The sequence below is a fragment of the Crinia signifera genome, chromosome 8 (genome assembly GCF_055691185.1).
Source record: "Crinia signifera chromosome 8, ASM5569118v1, whole genome shotgun sequence".
Taxonomy (NCBI): Eukaryota; Metazoa; Chordata; class Amphibia; order Anura; family Myobatrachidae; genus Crinia; species Crinia signifera.
Window position 1 is genome coordinate 7942121 of NC_139224.1, and position 27343 is coordinate 7969463.

A 27343-nucleotide genomic window follows, 5' to 3' on the forward strand; every position below is an offset into this window, starting at 1 on the left:
TTGCCCATAGCAACATCACATGTGAAGTCTAATTTCCATCTTAGTAAATTTCCCCCGTAGTGTTGTGTGTTCCTTCCAAACAACTCAACTTTGGAATCATCTGTCCACAGAATACTTTGCCAGTAGTGCTGAGGAACATCCAGGTGCTCTTTTGTAAACTTCAAACGTGCAGCAATGTTTTTTTTGTGGACAGCAGTGGCTTCCTCCGTGGTGTCCTACCATCAACTCCATTCTTGTTTAGAGTTTTAGATATCGAAGATTTGTCAACAGAGATGTTAGCATGTGCCAGAGATTTCAGTAAGTCTTTAGCATGATTCAGGATCCAGGATTCTTCTTCACCTCATTGAGCATTCTGTGCTGTGCTCTTGCAGTCATCTTTACAGGAAGGCCACTTCTAGGGAGAGTAGCAACAGTGCTGAACTTTCTCCATTTATAGAAAATTGGTCTTACCACGGACTGATGAACATCAAGGCTTTTAGAGATACCTTTGTAACCCTTTCCAGCTTAATTGTATGTCTTCTGCGAGCTCTTTTGTGCGAGGCGTGGTTCACATCAGGCAATGCTTATTGAGAATACCAAACCCAAAATTGGTGTGTTTATAAGGCTGGGCAGCTTTAACCAACAACTTCAATCTTGTCTCATTGGTTGGCTGACTCCTGACTCCAATTAGCTCTAGGTGTTCACATACTTTGTCCACCCTGAACTGTGAATGTTTACATCAGGCATGTCCAAACTATGGCCCTCCAGCTGTTGTGAGACTACACATCCCAGCATGCATTGCCATAGCTTTTGCATTCTCTAATAGTGTGGCAAGGCAACGCAAGGCATGATGGGACTTGTAGTTTCACAACAGCTGGAGGGCCATAGTTTGGACATGCCTGGTTTACATGGTGTGTTCAATAAAACATGAGAACATATAATTGTTTGTGTGGTATTAGTATAAGCAGACGGTGTTGGTCTATCGTTGTGACTTAGATGAAGACCAGAACACATTTTATGACCAATTTATGCAGAAATCCAGGTAATTCCAAAGGGTTCACATTCTTTTTCTTGCAACTGTAAAAGGTTTGAAGGTCTTTAAATACTGAGGTTACAAACTTTTTGAACTTTAACGGCTGTCCGGTTCTGCTAGAACAGTCATGAGCAACCTGTGGCTCTCCAGCTGTTGAGAAACTACAAGTCACAGCATCCCTTGGCACAGTTTTGCTATTAGCGAAGACTAAAACTGTGGAAATGCATGGTGGGATTTGTATTTTTACAACAGCTAGTGAGCCACAGCCTGACCTAGAACTTAAGAACTTGCTGCAGGTGTACCGCTTCCAAGACATGCCCCCCCCCCCCCCCCCCCAATGTCATCATATCACCATTATTTATGTGTCTGACAATAAACCAAATCAACTTTCCTTTAAAAACATTACTTTTATTCAATGAGTCCTCCCCTCTCGCTCCAAATAATAATTATTAAAATATTAAACATTTTATAACAAGCCTCCATACAGGACAGGAGGGGGAATACTTACAGCGACGACACTGTACCAAATGAGAGCTGCTTTCACACATACCCCGGGCCTCTCCCCGCTTCCCCTAGTGGCAGCAACATGCGTCTCAAAAAAGTGCGGCTGACTGTGACTCACGCATTTGTCTGCCAGAGGGAGTTGGAAGGTGCAGTAGGACCCTCTGGCAGAGAATGACAGAACGGCTACCGGAAAATAAAAAAAATAATTCAAGAAACCACAAAAAAAAAAAAAACTCAAATACTGTTCTCACATTTTTGTTTTTTTACACAAGGGATGAGGAAGGCCGACGTCAAGTTAAGTAGGTGACATCCCGAGCAGCAAATGGGGGTCTCTGTGAATTGACGGAGCCGCTCCCATAGACCCCCCCAGCAGGGACCTCAGTCGCCCCTCTCTTCCATGGAGTTCTATTAAAAAGACCTACTCACTGTTGCAAGGAATGTGCGGCTGGAGGGAGCTGCAGGGCATTAAATAGCAGATCAATGCAGAACAAGCTCCGCTCCAGCGAAAGAAAAGGCTCGGAAGGAAGAGGCGGCAGAGGGGCGACCGGTGTCCACAGATTCAGTGTAAAGGCAGTTTGGATTCCCCTTTTACCCATTCACCACCTATTGACCTCTTAGCGTCTGTAAAGCAAGGTGCTGCAATGCCCCCTCCCCCGAGGAACAGAAGCAATAAGGCACTTGGTAGAGGGGATGTTTTCTGGGTCAGGAGGGTGGCAGAAGCGGCCCGGATCGGAGTGTCCATTTGTATAGTCCAGGCTCCATGTAACTCCCAGCATGCCTTGCTGCAGTCAGAGCTGTTCGGTGACACCAGGCCCTGAATGCACTGGGTAACAGGGAATGGGAGTAGGGAATGTATTGCAGCCGTAGTCCTTCAGTCATGGGGGGAGAAATCCAAAATAAACACACAAAAAAAAGGTCCAAACCTCTTTCATACATTGTAAACCGTACACTCTCACATCGCCCTCCCCCACCATGCACCCCAGTAACTACAAGTTCCAAAGGGGCAACATTACTCATGTTGTTGGTGGGGTGGTGCAAAATGCCCAGCTTGACCCTCCTGGATTTTAAGGCGTGAGGAGGGTTGGGGCACTGTGAATTGGCAGTTACTTAATTGAAACATGGCCTCAGAAAGGGAAAGTCTTGTACCTGTCCCCAGAAGCGACAATAACTCCCCCTACGGCACATGCGTGATGTGCTCTACCACTGTCTTTAAGTAGAAGACTGTACCACCCATGCCCCAGACTCAGGGGGATAGGGTGGGGGGAAAGAGTCCAGTTATCTTGGAGGGGAGAGCAGTCGCTCCAGGTATCCAGAGAAAGAATCCGAGTGTTTATAGAGAAGTGCGGCCACCAGGACTAGGAGCAGCGTCCCCAACGTCCGGCCACGGGTCTTCAATAACGGTACCACGCAGTTGGCCACGGTGGACACAAACACCAGTACCACCGCCATGACGGCCAGCAGGATGTTGATGAGCTTGCCCAGCAGGTTCCGGGCCGTTGCGTTCTCCAGGCCTTCGAGTTGCACCACCTGTTGCTGCTGTTGTTGGAGCTCCATTTTGGAAATCCTGGTCTGACAAGCCTCCAGAGCCTCCTGCGGGAGAGATAGGGGACATGGTCAAGGATGGGTTACCTGGCGCATGCCAGTAGCCGAACCTGTAATAGCCGCGGGCCGGCACTACTTCGTACTAATATCCCACCTGGATATCCCGCCCCCTCTCGTAGGACTGATACGCGATCTTCTCCTCCATGCTGGCCAGTTCCTGCTTGAGGTTGATGATCTCATTCTGATGAAGCTCCGTGAGATCATTGAGTTGTTCCTCCAGCCTCTCGCACCTGACGGGGAGAATAGGAAGGAAATGATTACACAACAGTGCATCAGACAAAATGTGCAGTAACCCCTAGCAACCGGACGCTTCTCCGCATATTCCAAAACCGACCAGTAAAACTTCAGCACATCGGGGGATAAATAAACTGCATACATAAAATATCAAATAGCAATGAATAGGAACGTAGCCCCCACATATATATATATATATATATATATATATATATATATATATATATATATATATATTTTATATTATATTATATTATATATGTGTTGATTATGATGTGTTGCCATTCTCTACACGGTTTAGTGGTTTAAAAAGATCATAATATTGTTAATTGAATTCTCCTTCAAGTGTGTAGCTTAGTAAACCCTCACGTAACGATACACATATACGCAACAGTGTAATGCCACATCTGACCAGCAGGTGGCACTCCATTACCACATGCATGCAGCAGAGGCTGTGAAACCAGTGACTGTACAACGTAGTGTATTATTGCAGAATACAGATCATGCGTCTCGGTTTGTGATACGGAGAGCAGCTTGGAAAAGTTGACAGAAATAAAGGATGCTTTTGTTATATTTACACAGCAAACATTTACCAGCACACGCGGGTACACAGAAGATAAATCCTTGGCTCCGGGTTAAACAAAAGCAACACTACAGGGGATTTCCATGTTACCCCATACATGGGCCAGGGCATAACTACAGGTCTCGCTGTGCGTCACCTGCGCACGCCAGAGGTATACAGACTGACTGGTTGGGATCCATAAAACCTGAAGGGTCTACATAATGGGGCTGATTCAGAACCATGCTTTATGGGCCGAATTCGGCTCTGATGTTCTCAGTTTGCGCACGCGCGAATATGCGCCGGGCCTTTTGTTCTGGGAAGGGAGGGCCGGGGAATTGACAGCAAGTTATAAGTACCCCCATAAAACCACTGGGCTTTCCCCCCTGAGAACGCAAGCATGGTGATGTGTGCTTGGGGCGGGATATTCTGGTTTACTCCCTCGGATGTGAATTTGCACCTTTGGAAGTCCAGGAGAACCGGCGAATGGTAGACCATTCACCCCCCATTCGCACGCCGTGCACGTTTGCATGGCCTGCGAATGGATGTTTTACATAAACATCTATTCGCAGGCCCGGGGGGGGGGGGGGGGGAGAGCGTGGCACGTGGTTAAGTGCCCCGCCCACGGATAGGACTCATCTTTCACAGAGATATAAATAATTAAAAATAATAATAATATTAAAAAAGTCTAAAAAGCAAGCCCCCCACATGAGGTGGGACCGCCACCATTTGCCATGCTGGAGAGGGTGTCCCGGCATGGACATACAGTCATAGTCCTCCCGCCACGGATCACCTTGGGCGCTGCTCGGATCTCTGACGCAGCACTGCTAATGTAACCCGGCGGCTGATTGGAGGAGCAGCGTTCTGATCCCTTTATAGACTACACAGAGAGAGAAGAAGTGGACAGAGAAGGAGAACTTAGGTATACGGCAGGAACCAGTGTTATGAATCAAAGAGAGGAATGAAGCTGGAGTCTGTTCTGAATATAGTGAATGGGTCCCTTATAGTCTAGAGACACGGTGACCGGTGGAACAGCCTCCCGGCCTAATATAGTGAGAATTGTACATGGGCGCAAAACTAGGGGTCGAAGTTTTTGGAACTGAAGACGAGATGGGTGTGTGGTTCTTATCTGCCGTCTCTCGGTCACGGAGAACATTATGTGCCAGAGAAGAGACGGACATTATGTAACAGTAATAACGGGATTAATTACAATGTAGGCGTATTCATCCTAATTACACAAATACACTGCCACAGTTATATATTAAGGGGAGCGGCTGATGCCACTACGGGCATCTCTCTGCTCACAGGACCTTGCTGGCCATACGTATGATCGCATACGTTCCTGCCTGGGCAGTTCAAGGGGGTGGGCCTTTAGATTAGCCTTTGAAGGGGTTACTTTTGTTGTTGCTCTCCTATGTATGTTCCTCCACGCACCGAGGGTCCACAAGCATGTGGAAATAGAAAAAAATGTATTTTGTTGAAAAAAAGAAAAAAGGTAATAACACACGTTCTGCAAACACCAAAATCCCTTATTAAAAAAATAAACCCCAGTGTATAATTTCATGCTTCCTCGTTGGGCTCCGCAGGGGCAGCAGAGTGGTTATCAGTACTAACCCAAATCACAGAGATCACAGGTTTCATTTCCACCCAGAGCCCTATCTGTATGGAGTGTGTGGGTCCCCTCTGTAGGTCTCCATTTCCTACCACAATCCATACTGGTAGGTGACCAGGATTCGGACAAACGTAGTCCTTGTGTGTTTCTGTTATGGAATGACTGAGATTCAATGGTGCAGGAACAGATATGAATGGCAAATATTCTCTGAAAACCACCACGTACTATGTAAGCACAATAAAATTCCCCTCCTCACATCATGTCACATGCAGCCCTGTCCTCACTGACACATCCGCCATCTCCTGATATACTATGTGCTGCTGGGGACCCTGCTCCTCCCACTATATAACTCTCAGTCTGTGGCTTCCTGCTTCCTCCATTCCCCTCCTCACATCATGTCACTGCCCCTGTCACATGCAGCCCTGTCCTCACTGACACATCCGCCATCTCCTGATATACTCTGTGCTGCTGGGACCCTGCTCCTCCCACTATATAACTCTCAGTCTGTGGCTTCCTGCTGCCTCCATTCCCCTCCTCACATCATGTCACTGTCCCTGTCACATGCAGCCCTGTCCTCACTGACACATCCCTCATCTCCTGATATACTCTGTGCTGCTGGGGACCCTGCTCCTCCCACTATATAACTCTCAGTCTATGGCTTCCTATGGCCCCCATTCTCCTCCTCGCATAATGTCACTGCCCCTGTCACATGCAGCCCAGTCCTCACCGACACATCCGCCATCTCCTGATATACTCTGTGCTGCTGGGGACCCTGCTCCTCCCACTATATAACTCTCAGTCTGTGGCTTCCTGCTGCCCCCATTCCCCTCCTCACATCATGTTACTGCCCCTGTCACATGCAGCCCTGTCCTCACTGACACATCACTCATCTCCTGATATACTCTGTGCTGCTGGGGACCCTGCTCCTCCCACTATATAACTCTCAGTCTGTGGCTTCCTGCTGCCCCCATTCCCCTCCTCACATCATGTCAGTGCCCCTGTCACAGGCAGCCCTGTCCTCACTGACACATCCGCCATCTCCTGATATACTCTGTGCTGCTGGGGACCCTGCTCCTCCCACTATATACTCTCAGTCTGTGGCTTCCTGCTGCCCCCATTCCCCTCCTCACATCATGTCACATGCAGCCCTGTCCTCACCGACACATCCGCCATCTCCTGATATACTCTGTGCTGCTGGGGACCCTGCTCCTCCCACTATATACTCTCAGTCTGTGGCTTCCTGCTGCCCCCATTCCCCTCCTCACATCATGTCAGTGCCCCTGTCACAGGCAGCCCTGTCCTCACTGACACATCCGCCATCTCCTGATATACTCTGTGCTGCTGGGGACCCTGCTCCTCCCACTATATACTCTCAGTCTGTGGCTTCCTGCTGCCCCCATTCCCCTCCTCACATCATGTCACTGCCCCTGTCACATGCAGCCCTGTACTTACTGACACATCACTCATCTCCTGATATACTCTGTGCTGCTGGGGACCCTGCTCCTCCCACTATATAACTCTCAGTCTGTGGCTTCCTGCTGCCTCCATTCCCCTCCTCACATCATGTCACATGCAGCCCTGTCCTCACTGACACATCCGCCATCTCCTGATATACTCTGTGCTGCTGGGGGGATCCTGCTCCTCCCACTATATAACTCTGAGTCTGTGGCTTCCTGCTGCCTCCATTCCCCTCCTCACATCATGTCACTGCCCCTGTCACATGCAGCCCTGTCCTCACTGACACATCCGCCATCTCCTGATATACTCTGTGCTGCTGGGACCCTCCTCCTCCCACTATATAACCCTCAGTCTGTGGCTTCCTGCTGCCCCCATTCTCCTCCTCGCATCATGTCACTGCCCCTGTCACATGCAGCCCTGTCCTCACTGACACATCCCTCATCTCCTGATATACTCTGTGCTGCTGGGCATCCTGCTCCTCCCACTATATAACTCTCAGACTGTGGCTTCCTGCTGCCTCCATTCCCCTCCTCACATCATGTCACTGCCCCTGTCACATGCAGCCCTGTCCTCACTGACACATCACTCATCTCCTGATATACTCTGTGCTGCTGGGGACCCTGCTCCTCCCACTATATAACTCTCAGTCTGTGGCTTCCTGCTGCCTCCATTCCCCTCCTCACATCATGTCACTGCCCCTGTCACATTCAGCACTGTCCTCCCAGGTACGTCACTCCTCTCCTGATATACTCTGTGCTGCTGGGGACCCTGCTCCTCCCACTATATAACTCTCAGTCTGTGGCTTCCTGCTGCCTCCATTCCTCTCCTCACATCATGTCACTGCCCCTGTCACATGCAGCCCTGTCCTCACTGACACATCACCCATCTCCTGATATACTCTGTGCTGCTGGGGACCCTGCTCTTCCCACTATATAACTCTCAGTCTGTGGCTTCCTGCAGCCTCCATTCCCCTCCTCACATCATGTCACTGCCCCTGTCACATGCAGCCCTGTCCTCACTGTCACATTCCTCATCTCCTGATATACTCTGTGCTGCTGGGGACCCTGCTCCTCCCACTATATAACCCTCAGTCTGTGGCTTCCTGCTGCCTCCATTCCTCTCCTCCCATCATGTCCCTGCCCCTCACATATCCCTGTCCCCACTAATATAATCATACTAATAAGTCACTGCTCCCAGATGGATTAGTAATGATTCGCTGCTGAGACTTTCTGCTGATCTGATTGGCTACAGGCTGTTCCGTCCCCCTAGAGATACCCAGAGCCTGACTGCATCATGTCTCACCTGTACCTCTCCTCCTGCAGTGACTGGAGAATGAAGGAGTATTCGCTCTGATATTGAGTCCTCAGTCCTTCTAGTGAGTCTTCCAGCTGACTCTGGGTCTCCCGCATTTCCTGGATCTCATGAATCACCATTTCGAACCCCATCAGTCCTTGCATGTCCAAAGTGTTTGTTCGTGAGCTTCCTCCTCCTCCGCCAGGAGGCCCCCCACTGGTGCTGTTCGCTCCCAGTGACCCGGAGGTAGCACTGGAACAGTCTTCCTCGCTTCCATATTTCGGACTGGCTTGGAGCATGTTCGCCAGACTCTTCCCGTGTGTTACCTCATCTCCGTGTGTGGAAGACAGACCTGAGGGATCATCCAGGGATGAAATGTTGTCACTGCTACCGAAGCGGTTCCGTAACAAGGACGCAATCTCCCGGGGTTTAGACACAACGGCCCCCGCTGCCGAGTGGGTGGCCTGTGAGAAACTGGACAACCCTCCCCTAACACTGTCCACCACCCCCTCGCTGAAACCAGTCACTCGAGCCCCAACGTCCTTTAGTCCCTGGTGCATGTCCCGTAAGACATCCTTGGGTTGTCTCGCAATTCCGTTCTGCTCCACCTCTCGCAGCTTGCGGTGATAGTGCTCCAACTTCTTCTGCAGCTGAAGGATGTTCTGTGAGGACTTCTGGTTCTTCTTCTCAAACACCTGAAGAAGAGAGGGAAGCCATGTGATTAGCACTGCACCAGCCACCACCCCCATGCTAAGACCATGCCACTGTCCACCCGTGATAGGGCTACGCCGGCGGCCGCTACCCCACTGCTAGGGCTATGCCGTCCGCCGCCACCACACTGCTAGGGCTACGCCGTCCGCCGCCACCACACTGCTAGGGCTACGCCGTCCGCCACCACCACACTGCTAGGGCCACGCCGTCCGCCGCCGCCACCACACTGCTAGGGCTACGCTGCCCGCCGTCACCACACTGCTAGGGCTATGCCGTCCGCCGCCACCACACTGCTAGGGCTACGCCATCCGCCGTCACCACACTGCTAGGGCTACCCAGTCTGCCCCACCCGTACTAGGGCTTATCCAGTCCACCGCACCCCATTCCCCTCTACTAGCGCTATGCAGTCCTCCATCCCCTCTATTATGACTAGCCCGTCTGCCACCCCCCCCCCCCTCTACTAGGACTGGCCAGTCCGCCATGCCCTCTATGAGGATTAGCGAGTCAGCCACCGCACCCTGTACTCAGTCCGCCCCCCCCACCCCTCTATTAGGGCTACGCAGTCCGCCATTTCCCCCATACACACAGGCAGATTACAACATCCCATCAGGAGTGCAGCTTACTATAGAGCAGGACTATTACAATCGCCGGTACGTAGTGGATGGTGAAAGCCGGACATGGCTGCGACCTCCGCTCCCCCTCCAGCCGCTCACCTGCTTTATGCGCGCGCCCTGCTGCCTGTCTGCGTTGTTCGCCAGCTTCAGATACTCCGCCACATTGTCGTCTCTGGCCGTTTGCTCGATCTTGATTTGCTCGGTCAGTTTGAGAATCTTCTGTTGTAGCTGCAGGATGGCCGCCTTGGTCCGCTGCGGGTCAAGTATTCCGTCGGCGTCTGCGGCCAGCATACCGTCCGCCCCCGAGGACACCATGCTGGCTGCCTGGGAGAGGCTGCCTCCTTCCAACCGATCGATCTGCGGGAGACAAAAAGATCATGGTACGTTACACGCGTGTGTCGCTGGAGTCACGGTAAGAGCCGGACACATTTCTGGTGCGTTACCCGGGTGTTAGAAAGCCAAATGTAGCAGCCCCCCCCCCCCCCGTGCTAATGGAACCACAAGCCCCAACAAACGTGGCTAGCTTGTGGCTGTAAGGCCACGCTTGGGATTGTAGTTCCCTCTGCCTGAGATCTCCAGACTCTGCACCTCCAGCGAGATTAGGGAATGAACACTGAAATTAGCTATATAAAGCCGTCACTCCCCCTCCCCACCCTTCTGTATATGCAGCTGTCATTCATTCGGGAACCAAGGGAGATTCCATGGCAGACAAGTCACCGGCGCTGCCTACAGTGCTCCAGGACAGACAGGGTTAAATATCCGGAACACAGCTCAGTAACTGCATCAGGGAATTGTTGGATTCTGACAGAGACCATCCACCCCCCCTCGGCCCATCACAGCGTAATCCCCAAATCCTAGTGGTGGTCAGTGGTCAGGAGGTTGCAGGACGGATTAGAGGTACCAGGCCTTCCGCCCCTGCCAGACAATGGGCCATTCTTAGTGGTCAGTATGAGCCCCTATAGCAGCTGGCCGGAGAGAGGAGGGGGGGGGGGGGGGGGGGCTCGCTGTAGTTCCTGGCACTCCGTGCCCCTATATAGCTATATACAGTGCTACACTATACACAGGCAGCGCCTGTCCCGATTCTGTGATATATAGGACTTGTAGCCACAGAACCCTGTACAGAAGTATTTATATATACACATACTGATAGATGTACACTGCTAGATAAGCTATAGGCTGTCCCGGCATCATGCTGCACAGGACACAGCCGGCATACAGGTGAGGTTTGGGTTGGAGGTGTAATCCTGGCAGGAGGCAGGGTGCTGTCTGATCCCTGACTGGTCACTGGCAGCTTTCTGTCCTCCGGTAATACAGCGCTCTGCAGCAGACACACAGGAATATTCTATCCTGCATACAGTATAGTGCAAATACACCTCTAAGCTTCGCCGGGCACACTCCCTGCGTACAGACCCCGGTCCCCGGGCACACTCCCTGCGTACAGACCCCGGCACACTCCCTGCGTACAGACCCCGGGCACACTCCCTGCGTACAGACCCCGGTCCCCGGGCACACTCCCTGCGTACAGACCCCGGCACACTCCCTGCGTACAGACCCCGGGCACACTCCCTGCGTACAGACCCCGGGCACACTCCCTGCGTACAGACCCCGGGCACACTCCCTGCGTACAGACCCCGGGCACACTCCCTGCGTACAGACCCCGGGCACACTCCCTGCGTACAGACCCTGGTCCCCGGGCACACTCCCTGCGTACAGACCCCGGGCACACTCCCTGCGTACAGACCCCGGGCACACTCCCTGCGTACAGACCCCGGTCCCCGGGCACACTCCCTGCGTACAGACCCCGGGCACACTCCCTGCGTACAGACCCCGGTCCCCGGGCACACTCCCTGCGTACAGACCCCGGTCCCCGGGCACACTCCCTGCGTACAGACCCCGGGCACACTCCCTGCATACAGACCCCGGTCCCCGGGCACACTCCCTGCGTACAGACCCCGGTCCCCGGGCACACTCCCTGCGTACAGACCCCGGGCACACTCCCTGCGTACAGACCCCGGTCCCCGGGCACACTCCCTGCGTACAGACCCCGGTCCCCGGGCACACTCCCTGCGTACAGACCCCGGGCACACTCCCTGCGTACAGACCCCGGTCCCCGGGCACACTCCCTGCGTACAGACCCCGGTCCCCGGGCACACTCCCTGCGTACAGACCCCGGGCACACTCCCTGCGTACAGACCCCGGTCCCCGGGCACACTCCCTGCGTACAGACCCCGGTCCCCGGGCACACTCCCAGCGTACAGACCCCGGGCACACTCCCTGCATACAGACCCCGGTCCCCGGGCACACTCCCTGCGTACAGACCCCGGTCCCCGGGCACACTCCCTGCGTACAGACCCCGGGCACACTCCCTGCGTACAGACCCCGGTCCCCGGGCACACTCCCTGCGTACAGACCCCGGGCACACTCCCAGCGTACAGACCCCGGGCACACTCCCTGCGTACAGACCCCGGGCACACTCCCTGCGTACAGACCCCGGGCACACTCCCTGCATACAGACCCCGGGCACACTCCCTGCATACAGACCCCGGTCCCCGGGCACACTCCCTGAGTACAGACCCCGGTCCCCGGGCACACTCCCTGAGTACAGACCCCGGTCCCCGGGCACACTCCCTGCGTACAGACCCAGGTCCCCGGGCACACACCAGGAGACTACCTGCTTTCCTCTGAGCCCTCTCACCTCCTGTTTGTGCAGCCTCAGTATTTCCTCCCAGTGCATCCCTCTCCTGTCCCGGCTCCTGCATGCCTGAGCACTCTGCTGCCTCTGAGCCGGGAGAGGTGTCTCACCACCTGAAACTTTCAATCACTGGATGAGCTCCCAGGCTCCTCCTCCAGAGGCGGGACAGCCCCAGGGCAGAGGACAATTCACCCTTTCCTTGCTGGGGACAGACAGCGCTATGTAAGCTGACTCAACAAGAACCTATGAACTTTCTCAATCATGTATATGCATAATAAACACACACACACAAAACTAGGCAGCGTAGCCACCCATCTACAATGTCTAGGTCTATAACAAATTGCCGACATGTACACAAGATTGACATACATATCTTGCATATTACATGTTATGTGACCACCACCAGCACAGACGTCTCCCCTGGCGGGCTCTCTGCCCTGGACAAGCTTCGGGCAATAGATGACCATGTTATGTGACCACCACCCGCACAGACGTCTCCCCTGGCGGGCTCTCTGCCCTGGCCAAGCATCGGGCAATAGATGACCATGTTATGTGACCATCACCAGCACAGACGTCTCCCCTGGCGGGCTCTCTGCCCTGGACAAGCTTCGGGCAATAGATGACCATGTTATGTGACCATCACCAGCACAGACGTCTCCCCTGGCGGGCTCTCTGCTCTCTGCCAATGATGTGCGAGTAGATCGTAAATCAAGCTAAATACTGGTAAAACGTGCAAGTAACCCGGAAAGCAGGTTCATCTATTAACACGGAAGAGGGTAAAAGCCGGAAACATAGTAAATACATTGAAAAAGCCGGAAACCATGTAAAGTATATAAGAAAAGCCGGAAATCATAGTACATGCATTGAAAAAGCCGGAAAAGGCAGCGACCTCACCTTACAGTAGGATTTTGATAATATTTTTGCAACTTTAGCTGACATAGCATCGTGACCCTATACAATAAACATATTTGTTTTTCTCTAGCCAATGCTATATACAAGAAGCTGCTGCTGCTCAATACAACAGGGCCCATTTACCATTGATTGCATATGCTTTTTCAATACATTTACCATACTATGTTTCTGGCTTTTTTAAATCATTTGCTATGATTTACAGCTATTTTAATACACTTTACATGGTGTTTGGCTATTTCAAAGCATTTACTATGATTTCCGACTTTTCTAATATACTGGGATACGGTTACTAGCTCTACAAGCATTAGGTCGACACCGCTAGGTCGGCATGCATTAAGGTCGAAATGCAGGAAGGTTGATATGGGTTAGGTCAACAGGTCATTAGGTAGACATGGGAAGGTCGACAATTCAAAAGGTCGACATTGGATTTTTACACCTTTTCTTTTGAGCCGACATGCGGTATTTCATGCCCTACCATTCACTAGGCGTGGTGGTTGAATAAAATAGTGTGCTGAGCGTAGCGAGGCACCGCACACAAAGCGTGGCGAGCGCAGCGAGCCCAACGAGGGGACGCAGTGCTAAGATTCAGTGCCCATGGCGACTGTCGAAATTCGGGACCAAAAAAAGGTGAAAAACCCCATGTCGACCTTTTGACTGTCGACCTATCCTGTGTTGACCTAATGCTTGTATCGACCTAATGACATTTCGACCTTCAGTCATGTCAACATTCCTGCATGTCGACCTAGTGGTGTTGACCTAATGCTTGTTGACCTACTTGCTGTCTATCCAATGATCCATACCAATACAATTTACATGGTTTCCGGATTTTTCAATGCATTTACTATGACTTCCGGCTTTTCTAATATACTTTACATGCATTTACTATGATTTCCAGCTTTTCCTTATACACTGTACATAGTTTCCGGCTTTTTCAATGCATTTGCTATGATTTCCGGCTTTTACCCACCACCTATTAACTCTCTACCTATACCGCTTTCAGACCGCACTCCGAACACGGCTTATTGCCGTGTTCGCGGGGCCTAAACACGGGTCACGGTGCGGTCTGAAAAGGCCACCACGGGTCGAGCAACACGGGTGTTCAACCCTGGTAATGACCAGGGTTGAACACGGCTATGACCCGTGTCAAGTGCAGTGTGAACAGGTGCCTGGGTCGAGTGACACGTGTCCCGTTCACAGTATGGAGGAGGCAGCACTGTCAGCTCCAAGTACTGCCTCCTCCCGAGCCCCCGGTGACGCGCCGCCGCCCAGCACCGCCCCATGTGACGTCACCGACTCGGCAATATGCCGTGTCGGTGTCGGAACTTTCAGACCGCATTGCCGTGTTGCTCTGGGGATGGGACCCGTGTCCTAATCCTGTGTGCGACACGGCATTTGTGGTCTGAAAGTAGTACTAGAGTCATCCGGGTACCCCGACCCCTTCATCTGTCTACTGCCCAGGCTTGTTTCATGACTGTATTTCAATTGTACAGCGCAACGGAATAGGCTGGCACTATGTAAGCAACGGTTAATAAATAAACAATGGTTAAACCTGGCTGGAGAGCTTGCAATCTGCCGGCTTTTGTAATTTGCACAAACGCTGGTTTCCCGTTAATCAAATGGCTTGCATTTACGATTCGTACGCAAGCGCAGTCTAGCGATAATCGGCCGAGCTGTGAATTCGCAGCCCAGGGATCTGGACTGAATAACCCCCACGTTTAACGGATAAATAAAGTGCGCTGGTCTATGTGTGTTTGCGCCCTGGCGTAATAGAGCGCAGCATTAACCCCGGTGGGTACAATCCAGTTACACCATGTGTCCCTGGTATGTGGAACGACAGGAATATAATCCAATTGCACAACATAATAGGGGGCAGTGGGATTAATTGTGCAGGAACAAAGCCTTCTCCTGTTATACATCCCCCCCCAGTGTATAATCCAGGCACACAATGACTAGGAGGAGCCTGATTGTGGGGTGGTGGGATTAATCCGGTTATATAATGTGTGCAGAGGTTGTGTTACACCAGCCATTGGCTACGGCCTCCGCGTCCGAAGTGGGTCAGAGTGTAATGCGTCCTGACCCCATTATCCTCAATAAAGCGTTTATTTCCATCTGGGGCCCCAACGCCTGCATAGCCGAATACATTCTTGTGCGCCTGCCAGCCCGCGGCCCATATATTGCGTAATTGGCTGACGACGGACATCGCTGATTGTGTCCCTCTGTGTCCAAGAAGAAAACCCTCTGTTCCTAAAATGCTTTGCAAAAGCAGAGCATTGCATTCCACCCATAATGCCTTGCAAAAGTAGCCAGCGTGACCCATGCATGCCAACCTTAACATGCAGCCCGCAAGAACCCCCCCCCCCCAGAACAGCTGGTGACAGCGAGACCTCAGCTGCTGGGTACCACTTGGTAGACAGCCGTGTGGGTTAGAGTGACTGACAGCTCTGACTCCCGAGGGGTACAGCTGCGGGAATCTCCCCTGCAAATTGGGATGAAGCTGCTCATCGTTAATACAAACGTCCATGACTACTCCTAACAGGCGTTCCGGAACATTCCAGGAACATTACTTCCCAGTCTATTATATCCTTGGAATTTAAAGAGTCTATCGGGACAATTTTACAGGAATGACTGGATTACTGCCGACGCTCCATAAAAGGCGACAATACGTATACACCGGCAATACACATCAATGTACGCCCAGACCATGAAAGCGGTCGACAGTGTCGAAAGGTTGACACAAGCATTAGGTCAAAGGTGACCATTGAATGATTTCTCCTGCGGCGGAGGCATGCGATGTGTTTACACGTCCCCTCCCATGGTACCAAAGGGAATTGTCGGGGAAGGGGAGATATTCAACAGGACAGCATCTCAGGTGCTCGGTAAGATGCGATGTTCTGAATCAGGCCCTATATTTCATACAGATTTTTCTTTCTGTCAGTGTAATCCAGAACCCCGGATGCTGAGGCTAAGCGTGGCCCCCATTGTGACTACAAGCTGTGGGAGCCTGGGGCTCCTCACAGCTGCTGAGTATACAACTGCATGTCCCGTGCCAGGTTTGTGGCAGATGCTGAGACTTGTGGTCCCACATCTGGAGGGTCACCCTTCTCCGTGCAGCACAGATTTACACTGCAATACGAGGATCTCATCTGTGACGTCACCATGTGTCATGTGCTGGACAGACGCTGACTAAGCAGCGAAGGGTTAAGAGCTGGGCAGAGATGAGAGGGTTACAGAAACTCTCATGACATCAGCATGAGAGTGAGAGAGACAGCTCATGTTTATGGCATGAATCTCTGGGAGGGACTATGGGTCACAGCTGACACAGATCAGGAAGTGACTGAGTCTAACCTCACAGCTCCCCCACTCCCACAGCAATGATGTCTGTGAGCCCCAGGCAGGCAACAGATCCTGGGTGTAAACATCCTGGAAGAAAGTCATTCAACCAATGCCTCCTAATACACATGTATATCTCACCTGCAGACATCACCTCTAACCATAATACAAGCAGCTAATACACCGACACTAAGCCCCAATACATGCAGCGCCCTCTCCTCAATACACCTGCACAGCTCACCTGCAGACACCTCCTCTCTCCCCGATACACACAGCCCCTCTGCCCTAATACACCTGCACAGCTCACCTGCAGACACCTCCTCTCTCCCCGATACACACAGCCCCTCTGCCCTAATACACCTGCACAGCTCACCTGCAGAAACCTCCTCTCTCCCCGATACACACAGCCCCTCTGCCCTAATACACCCGCACAGCTCACATGCAGACACCTCCTCTCTCCCTGATACACACAGCCCCTCTGCCCTAATACACCTGCAGACACCTCCTCTCTCCCAGATACACACACAGTCCCTCTGCCCTAATACACCCACACAGCTCACCTGCAGACACCTCCTCTCTCCCCGATACACACAGCCCCTCTGCCCTAATGCGGATTCAGTATTGAATCCCGGTGGTCGGGATCCCGGCGTTCAGAATCCCGACGCCGGAATCCCGACAGCCGAAATGCCGACAAGGGGGGGACGTGGATCGCCCCCCCTTGCGGGCTCGCTGCGCTCACCACGCAGCGGGCCCAGTGCGCTCGCCACGCAGCGGGCCCGGTGCCTCGCTACGCTCGGCACACTAATTTATTCTCCCTCCAGGGGTGTCGTGGACACCCCAGGAGGGAGAATGTGTCGGCATTTCGGCGGTCAGGATTCCGGCGTCGGGATTCTGAACGCCGGGATCCCGACCGCCGAGATTTTAACTGCATCCCCCTAATACACCTGCACAGCTCACCTGCAGACACCTCCTCTCTCCCCGATACACACAGCCCCTCTGCCCTAATAGTAGTACGTTTATTTATACACTAATACACCTGCACAGCTCACCTGCAGACACCTCCTCTCTCCCCGATACACACAGAACCTCTGCCCTAATACACTTGCAGACACCACCTCTCTCCCTGATACACACAGCCCCTCTGCCCTAATACACCTGCACAGCTCACCTGCAGAAACCTCCTCTCTCCCCGATACACACAGCCCCTCTGCCCTAATACACCCGCACAGCTCACATGCAGACACCTCCTCTCTCCCCGATACACACACAGCCCCTCTGCCCACCTACACAGCTCACCTGCAGACACCTTCTCTCTCCCCGATACACAGCCCCTCTGCCCTAATACACCTGCAGACACCTCCTCTCTCCCCGATACACACACACACCTTCTGCCCTAATACACCTGCACCGCTCACCTGCAGACACCTCCTCTCTCTCCGATACACACACAGCCCCTCTGCCCTAATACACCCGCACCGCTCACCTGCAGACACCTCCTCTCTCTCCGATACACAGCCCCTCTGCCCTAATACACCTGCACAGCTCACCTGCAGACACCTCCTCTCTCCCCGATACACACACAGCCCCTCTGCTCTAATACACCTGCACAGCTCACCTGCAGACACCTCCTCTCTCCCCGATACACACAGCCCCTCTTCCCTAATACACCTGCACAGCTCACCTGCAGACACCTCTCTCTCCCCGATACACACAGCCCCTCTTCCCTAATACACCTGCACAGCTCACCTGCAGACACCTCCTCTCTCCCAGATACACACAGCCCCTCTGCCCTAATACACCCGCACAGCTCACCTGCAGACACCTCCTCTCTCCCCGATACACACACAGCCCCTCTGCCCTAATACACCTGCACAGCTCACCTGCAGACACCTCCTCTCTCCCAGATACACACATAATGTTCATTCTAGCACCTTTGAAAACCCATGCAGTTCCTCTTCCATGCCTGGGGTGTCACTGTCTGCTGTGATGTTTCTAGCACAGGTCTGGTTTGCATATCAGTGCTGATATACAGATGAAACTGTGCTAGAAACAGCACAGCAGACAGTGACACCCCAGGCAAGGAAGAGGAACTGCATGGGTTTTCAAAGATAGCGGGTGCTAGAATGAACACTACACACAGCCCCTCTGCCCTAATACACCTGCATAGCTCACCTGCAGACACCTCCTCTCTCCCTGATACACACAGCCCCTCTGCCCTAATACACCCACACAGCTAACCTGCAAACACCTTCTCTCCCCGATACACACAGCCCCTCTGCCCTAATACACCTGCAGACCCCTCCTCTCTTCCTGATACACACACAGACCTTCTGCCCTAATACACCTGTACAGCTCACCTGCAGACACCTCCTCTCTCCCCGATACACACAGAGCACCTCCCCCCCCCTCAATAAATGAGTCAATATCTTATGAAATGCACAGGCCTCAAAATAAACAAGGATATGAAAGCAGTACCACCAGGGCTGGTGCACGGTGTGCTGGCGGCCTAGGCAAAACATCAGCTTACTGCCGCCACCCACACCGATAGCAACTTTCCAGAACCTCAGGAGTACATGGGAAGATGGCATCTTAGAAGTTCCATACCTGCTGTTTGCATTAAGTTCCACAAGGATTCCTCGCGGAGTCATCCTCAGAGATGCCCCCCCCGGATTCTGGAGACCCTAGACAGCTGCCTAATGGTAGAGCCGGCCCTGACCAGCACATAACACACATACAGCCGGCACCTTACAGGCATACAGCTGTGTAATACAGTCTACACATTACATGCATACAGCAGTGTACCTGCAGTCAGCACACACGTGTGTGCGTGTGTAACAGAAGACGAATGCCCCTGGCATGTACCCTCTGCGCTGTGGCACTCGCCATTGTGCTGGACTCAGAAAATCTTATTATAAGCTGGAAGGGATCAACTCTAATGCACATCCCCACCTCACATTAGCCATAAATCACTGCACACAATGGAAGTATCAGGTAACTGGGCAGGTGCAGTCTGTACATCAGAGAGCTGTAGGGACACTGAGAACATTACATGGCCCTGTACAGAGGTGACATCATTATAGACCCTTACAGAGGCATAGGGACTGCAGTGACATCATACAGACCTGTACAGCAGTATAGGAACTACGGTGACATCATACAGACCTGTACAGCAGTATAGGAACTACGGTGACATCATACAGACATGTACAAAGGTATAGGGACTACGGTGACATCATACAGACCCATACAGAGGTATAGGGACTGCGGTGACATCACACAGACCCATACAGAGGCATAGGGACTGCAGTGACATCATACAGACCTGTACAGCAGTATAGGAACTACGGTGACATCATACAGACCTGTACAGCAGTATAGGAACTACGGTGACATCATACAGACCTACACAGAGGCATAGGGACTGCAGTGACATCATACAGACCTGTACAGCAGTATAGGAACTACGGTGACATCATACAGACCTACACAGAGGCATAGGGACTGCAGTGACATCATACAGACCTGTACAGCAGTATAGGAACTACGGTGACATCATACAGACCTGTACAGCAGTATAGGAACTACGGTGACATCATACAGACCTACACAGAGGCATAGGGACTGCAGTGACATCATACAGACCTGTACAGCAGTATAGGAACTACGGTGACATCATACAGACCTACACAGAGGCATAGGGACTGCAGTGACATCATACAGACCTGTACAGCAGTATAGGAACTACGGTGACATCATACAGACCTGTACAGCAGTATAGGAACTACGGTGACATCATACAGACCTGTACAGCAGTATAGGAACTACGGTGACATCATACAGACCTACACAGAGGCATAGGGACTGCAGTGACATCATACAGACCTGTACAGCAGTATAGGAACTACGGTGACATCATACAGACATGAACAGAGGTATAGGCACTGCAGTGACATCATACAGACATGAACAGAGGTATAGGGACTACGGTGACATCATACAGACCCATACAGAGGCATAGTAACTGTGGTGACATAATACATCATACAGACCTGCACAGCAGTATAATAACTACGGTGACATCATACAGACCCGTACAGAGGTATAGGGACTGCGGTGACATCATACAGACCCGTACAGAGGTATAGGGACTGCGGTGACATCATACAGACCCGTACAGAGGTATAGGGACTGCGGTGACATCATACAGACCCGTACAGAGGTATAGGGACTACGGTGACATTATACAGAGGTATAGAGACTGCAGTGACATCATACAGACCCGAACAGAGGTATAGAGACTGCAGTGACATCACACAGACCTGTACAGAGGTATAGGGACTGCAGTGACATCACACAGACCCGTACAGAGGTATAGGGACTGCAGTGACATCACACAGACCTTTACAGCAGTATAGGGACTGCAGTGACATCACACAGACCCGTACAGAGGTATAGGGACTGCGGTGACATCATACAGACCCGTACAGAGGTATAGGGACTGCGGTGACATCATACAGACCCGTACAGAGGTATAGGGACTGCGGTGACATCATACAGACCCATACAGAGGTATAGGGACTGCAGTGACATCATACAGAACCGTACAGAGGTATAGGGACTGCGGTGACATCATACAGACCCGTACAGAGGTATAGGGACTGCGGTGACATCATACAGACCCATACAGAGGTATAGGGACTGCAGTGACATCATACAGACCTGTACAGCAGTATAGGAACTACGGTGACATCATACAGACCTACACAGAGGCATAGGGACTGCAGTGACATCATACAGACCTGTACAGCAGTATAGGAACTACGGTGACATCATACAGACCTGTACAGCAGTATAGGAACTACGGTGACATCATACAGACCTGTACAGCAGTATAGGAACTACGGTGACATCATACAGACCTACACAGAGGCATAGGGACTGCAGTGACATCATACAGACCTGTACAGCAGTATAGGAACTACGGTGACATCATACAGACATGAACAGAGGTATAGGCACTGCAGTGACATCATACAGACATGAACAGAGGTATAGGGACTACGGTGACATCATACAGACCCATACAGAGGCATAGTAACTGTGGTGACATCATACATCATACAGACCTGCACAGCAGTATAATAACTACGGTGACATCATACAGACCCGTACAGAGGTATAGGGACTGCGGTGACATCATACAGACCCGTACAGAGGTATAGGGACTGCGGTGACATCATACAGACCCGTACAGAGGTATAGGGACTGCGGTGACATCATACAGACCCGTACAGAGGTATAGGGACTACGGTGACATTATACAGAGGTATAGAGACTGCAGTGACATCATACAGACCCGAACAGAGGTATAGAGACTGCAGTGACATCACACAGACCTGTACAGAGGTATAGGGACTGCAGTGACATCACACAGACCCGTACAGAGGTATAGGGACTGCAGTGACATCACACAGACCTTTACAGCAGTATAGGGACTGCAGTGACATCACACAGACCCGTACAGAGGTATAGGGACTGCGGTGACATCATACAGACCCGTACAGAGGTATAGGGACTGCGGTGACATCATACAGACCCGTACAGAGGTATAGGGACTGCGGTGACATCATACAGACCCATACAGAGGTATAGGGACTGCAGTGACATCATACAGAACCGTACAGAGGTATAGGGACTGCGGTGACATCATACAGACCCGTACAGAGGTATAGGGACTGCGGTGACATCATACAGACCCATACAGAGGTATAGGGACTGCAGTGACATCATACAGAACCGTACAGAGGTATAGGGACTGCGGTGACATCATACAGAACCGTACAGAGGTATAGGGACTGCGGTGACATCATACAGAACCGTACAGAGGTATAGGGACTACGGTGACATTATACAGAAACGTACAGAGGTATAGGGACTGCGGTGACATCATACAGAACCCTACAGAGGTATAGGCACTGCAGTGACATCATACAGACCCATACAGAGGTATAGGGACTACGGTGACATCATACACACCCGTACAGAGGTATAGGCACTGCAGTGACATCATACAGACCCGTACAGAGGTATAGGCACTGCAGTGACATCATACAGACCCGTACAGAGGTGTAGAGACTGCAGTGACATCATACAGACCCGTACAGAGGTATAGGGACTGCAGTGACATCATACAGACCCGTACAGAGGTGTAGAGACTGCAGTGACATCATACAGACCCGTACAGAGGTATAGGCACTGCAGTGACATCATACAGACCCATACAGAGGTATAGGGACTACGTGACATCATACACACCCGTACAGAGGTATAGGGACTGTGGTGACACCATAAAGACCTGTACAGCAGTATAGGGACACATTGCGGCTAGCCTGACTTTCTGAGAACAGGTGACATCACTGAGACACGGCCTGCGTCATGCCTCAGTGATGTCACTACTTACCAGTCACCTGGTAGGCAGCCTATGAGACTGGCACACATGTAGCCGTCTCGCTCTTTTGTGTCGGTGATGTGGGGACTTTAATGAAACGTGAAAGAAAAAGTCCCTCTGTAAAGTGGAAACTGAAAGGTTAATGAGATGCACACGCATGTAATCTCACGCATGACAAGCAAGGGAAGGTCAACACGGGAAAGCGATGGATGTCCTTGGAACGCCTGCAGGCTTTCTGACAAGCTAGACCTCGGGGGACGTTGTACTCTGAGTGGAGGACCGTGGAGAAACTAAATCCAAAGACACTCAATGAAACAGTCAAATCACGTGACACTTACACGCATGTCAGTCTCTGCAATTACATACAAACAGGATGTCTCAAACATGCCAGGCTTCCAGGACCTTCAACTCAACCAGCCCAGGCCATTACTGTATCCCTGGAATAGGTCCCTGACCTGGCCATGCACCCACGTAGCATCACACCACTAGCCCATACCCTCGGGATATCGTACTGGAGAGACAATGATCCCTCTTCCTAAATACAGGAAGGATCTGGGGTAAGAGAGGACAAACAACAGCATCTCTACTGAATGACAACAATGGTAAAACCCTATCAATTCTAAAATACAAAAGGCTAAATAGAAAGGTTGGAGATTACTGAAATACTATAACGAGGCCTCAAAAACATTCAATCCAAAGCAATAATAGCGAAGCTGGACAACGCCAACAAACCTGCGAATGGGGTTTAGAGGCCGTGAGACCGACGGCGGCTACGTCACAGGCAGACAATCTGAGTATACGGCATGGGAAATCCTCTATGTATCCCTGTCAGCCCCATTCCGCCTCTGTAAGGGATACCAGTATATAGCATGGTATCAGGATAACCTGTGCTCACTGCCTGAGGCTGGGTCTCGCTGACAGACCGGTTCCCCGGCTCGGGCTGCAGACTGTACATCTGGGAAACCTGCAGCCATACAGATCTTATCATTACACTGGTCTGCGATACAGTCAGGTTATTATCACTTGTGGAAACGTGAGACCTGAGGCATCCGCTCAGAACAATGAGCTGAATGTAGAAGGATCCAAATATAAACCACAGTCCCCGAGGAGCAGATATTACACCTGCAGCTGTAATGGGCAGAATTACTTCCGACACCCACAAATAAGTGTTCTGCAAAACCATCAACGCTTCTCTCTTATCCTAATCACGGGGAGATGGTTCGGGACTCCGCAGGGAAATCCCCTGATGCAGACAACCCTATATACCTGACATAGTGCTGGACCATACCAACAGTCACAAGGAAGCCTTTATTATGGAGGTACGAGGCTGCAGCACTGTGTGCCTCAATTAAGCCACTGGCTCCTAACGAACACATTGCATTCTCTGTAATTACTTGTTCAGCTGAGCAGTCTTCTCCCAGCGGCTGGTTACTGTAGCTGGGGCTGTGACGCTATGGGAGAGAGTGCTGCTATTTGTCATATCCTGTGATTCCTGGGACAGCAGATATAAATACAGAGTACTTTAGGAATACTGGTATATATAGCATGTGTTCCTTGGAGGATTCATGTGCAGGGATGACGCTGGAGAAGCGGGCGAGGCTGCTGCTTACCATAACATACAGACAGGTCTGACGAGACGGATCAGTAATACTCGCTCAGGATATATGTGCTGACCAACCTTACAGCTATATAAACAGACGGTCCTCTCTGACGAGGACATGGAATTACTATGTATGGGTGTTTTATAGTTGTAAGCTGATAAGCAATAATGATAGTCATTTCCTAAAGTCGCAACACCGAGAGGGCAATCTGTACTCTGCTGGTGTTATGTCTATTTACTCGGAAGTTGCTCCATGCTCATTGCCACATTTCTATGAGAGCCCATCCCACACTTCAAGTCACTGAGTAGACTGTTGCAGCAATGTACTCTATACAAGACGTCCCGAACCGGGTGTGGATTAGTTCAGAGACAATGTCTAGGTAGACAGTGAGTCAAAAGGTCGACGCGAAAAAGATAACAACACGCATTAGGTCGACAGAGACAAAAGGTTGATACAAGCAAAACAGAAAGTTACTATAAAACGCACAAAATGTACTGGTTCTGGACACAAAGAAAAAGGATCCACACAAGGATGCGGAGAAATTGATGGAGATCCGGCCGGAAGCTCTGGTCGCGCCCAGTTGGACCTCATCTGGCGTCACAGGGGTTTGTTAGTGAATAGGGACCCAAATCATTACCAGGCATGTGTGCGGCTTTGGGAGCACAAGGTGCAAGATCAGGAGAATTTCCAGGCTGTAATCTGTAAATAGCAATTGATGCTTCTTATATGGGGTGTTAATATAAATGTTTAATCATTGATGACAGCCGAGCGCCTTCTGATGTGACCGCTGTGGACAAATTAGACTGACGAGACCGTTGGTAATTACCTGCCCTATAGCTGTGTGGTCCCGGGAGCAGGTTACAGCTGTCAGTATGGAGACTGATAATGTAACACACTGCTGTCAGCAATAGGGTCAGAAGCCCAACCCACATGACACCGCAGCCGGAGAGATGCCGGATCCCGTCTGTATACACAGACACGTGCTAGATGCCGGATCCCATCTGTATACACAGACACGTGCTAGATGCCCGATCCCGTCTGTATACACAGACACGTGCCAGATGCCCGATCCCATCTGTATACCCAGACAACGTGCCAGATGCCCGGTCCAGTCAGTATACACAGACACGTGCCAGATGCCCGATCCCGTCTGTATACACAGACACGTGCTAGATGCCCGATCCCGTCTGTATACAAAGACACGTGCTAGATGCCCGATCCCGTCTGTATACCCAGACAATGTGCTAGATGCCCGATCCCGTCAGTATACACAGACACCGTGCTAGATGCCCGATCCAGTCTGTATACACAGACACCGTGCTAGATGCCCGATCCCATCTGTATACACAGACAACGCGCTAGATGCCCGATCCCGTCTGTATACACAGACACCGTGCTAGATGCCCGATCCCGTCTGTATACACAGACAACGTGCTAGATGCCCGATCCAGTCTGTATACACAGACACCGCGCCAGATGCCCGATCCCGTCTGTATACACAGACACCGCGCTAGATGCCCGATCCCGTCTGTATACACAGACACGTGCTAGATGCCTGATCCCGTCTGTATACACAGACACCGCGCCAGATCCCGTCTGTATATACAGACACCGCGCTAGATGCCCGATCCCGTCTGTATACACAGACACCGCGCTAGATGCCCGATCCCGTCTGTATACACAGACACCGCGCTAGATGCCCGATCCCGTCTGTATACACAGACACGTGCTAGATGCCCGATCCCGTCTGTATACACAGACACCGCAGCCAGAGAGATGCCCGATCCCGTCTGTATACACAGACACGTGCTAGATGCCCGATCCCGTCTGTATACACAGACACCGCAGCCAGTGAGATGCCCGATCCCGTCTGTATACACAGACACGTGCTAGATGCCCGATCCAGTCTGTATACACAGACACCGCGCCAGATGCCCGATCCCGTCTGTATACACAGACACCGTGCTAGATGCCCGATCCAGACGCCATTACGCTGCATAAATCAGGGCGGTCGCTGCAGATGTAACCAGCTGAGTTCTGTCGCTTTATCACTGTATTTAAGGTTGTGACGGAGAGACTTACCGGACTATATCGGACATTTCCCCTTTGTTGTGGTGGAATCGTACAGATGGAGGCTGCCTGCATCCAGCCACAGTGTTTATGTCATTCCACACCTATAGAAATGATCAGACTCGGGATCTTGTGGTGATTACAGTACACAACCTGCTCAGACACAAGCACACTGTGCCCATACCCTGCGATGTGACCAATTCTATGCTAATGACTGCATTGATAATGTCTATGTGCATCGCTTATTAGGTGTGATGCATGGAGAGGAGAGGAGGTACTGAAGAACAAGCTGGACCATTCCTGTTACCCCGAACCAGCAAACAGGACAGGCTGACGCTACAGAGAACCAGGCACTGGCATCATCTCCATCTCCATGGTATAATGGCTGAATATATTATTATATTTATTATTTCCATTGACTGTGCTAAATCCATTGACGTAATGGGCTTTTAGAACTGATTCAGTGCAATATTGTCAATAATACATTCAAGTTCAATAGCGTCTGGAAGAGGTCATTTGGGATGGTCACGGCGCCATTACGGCCTAATAATCAGGATACCCTCGATGTGTGATACAGATACACCTGGAGGAATGCTGCCTGTGGGGGTAATAATGTCTGAGACACACAGCGCAGGGGTCACGTCCTGACTGGAGCTCAGAGTATCTCCTTTACATTGTATGAGTCAGGTTA

At 51.5% G+C, this 27343-nt stretch overlaps 1 protein-coding gene across 3 annotated transcripts in view; it reads right to left on the reverse strand.

Annotated features, from left to right (window-relative positions):
- Positions 1 to 1399: 1399 nt before the first annotated feature.
- TMCC1 (transmembrane and coiled-coil domain family 1) overlaps positions 1400 to 27343 on the reverse strand; it is a 76878-nt gene continuing 50934 nt past the window's right edge. For 2 of the 3 annotated variants that reach the window (XM_083155677.1, XM_083155678.1), the window contains exons 4-7: positions 9699 to 9956; positions 8284 to 8969; positions 3213 to 3348; positions 1400 to 3106 (exon numbers count right to left, since the gene is read on the reverse strand). In XM_083155677.1, the coding sequence (XP_083011803.1) occupies positions 2792 to 3106; positions 3213 to 3348; positions 8284 to 8969; positions 9699 to 9956 (1395 nt within the window). In that variant the 3' untranslated portion in view covers positions 1400 to 2791. Of the gene's footprint in view, positions 3107 to 3212; positions 3349 to 8283; positions 8970 to 9698; positions 9957 to 12294; positions 12349 to 27343 lie in introns of those variants that run through there. The other variant, XM_083155679.1, reaches the window with a different exon arrangement.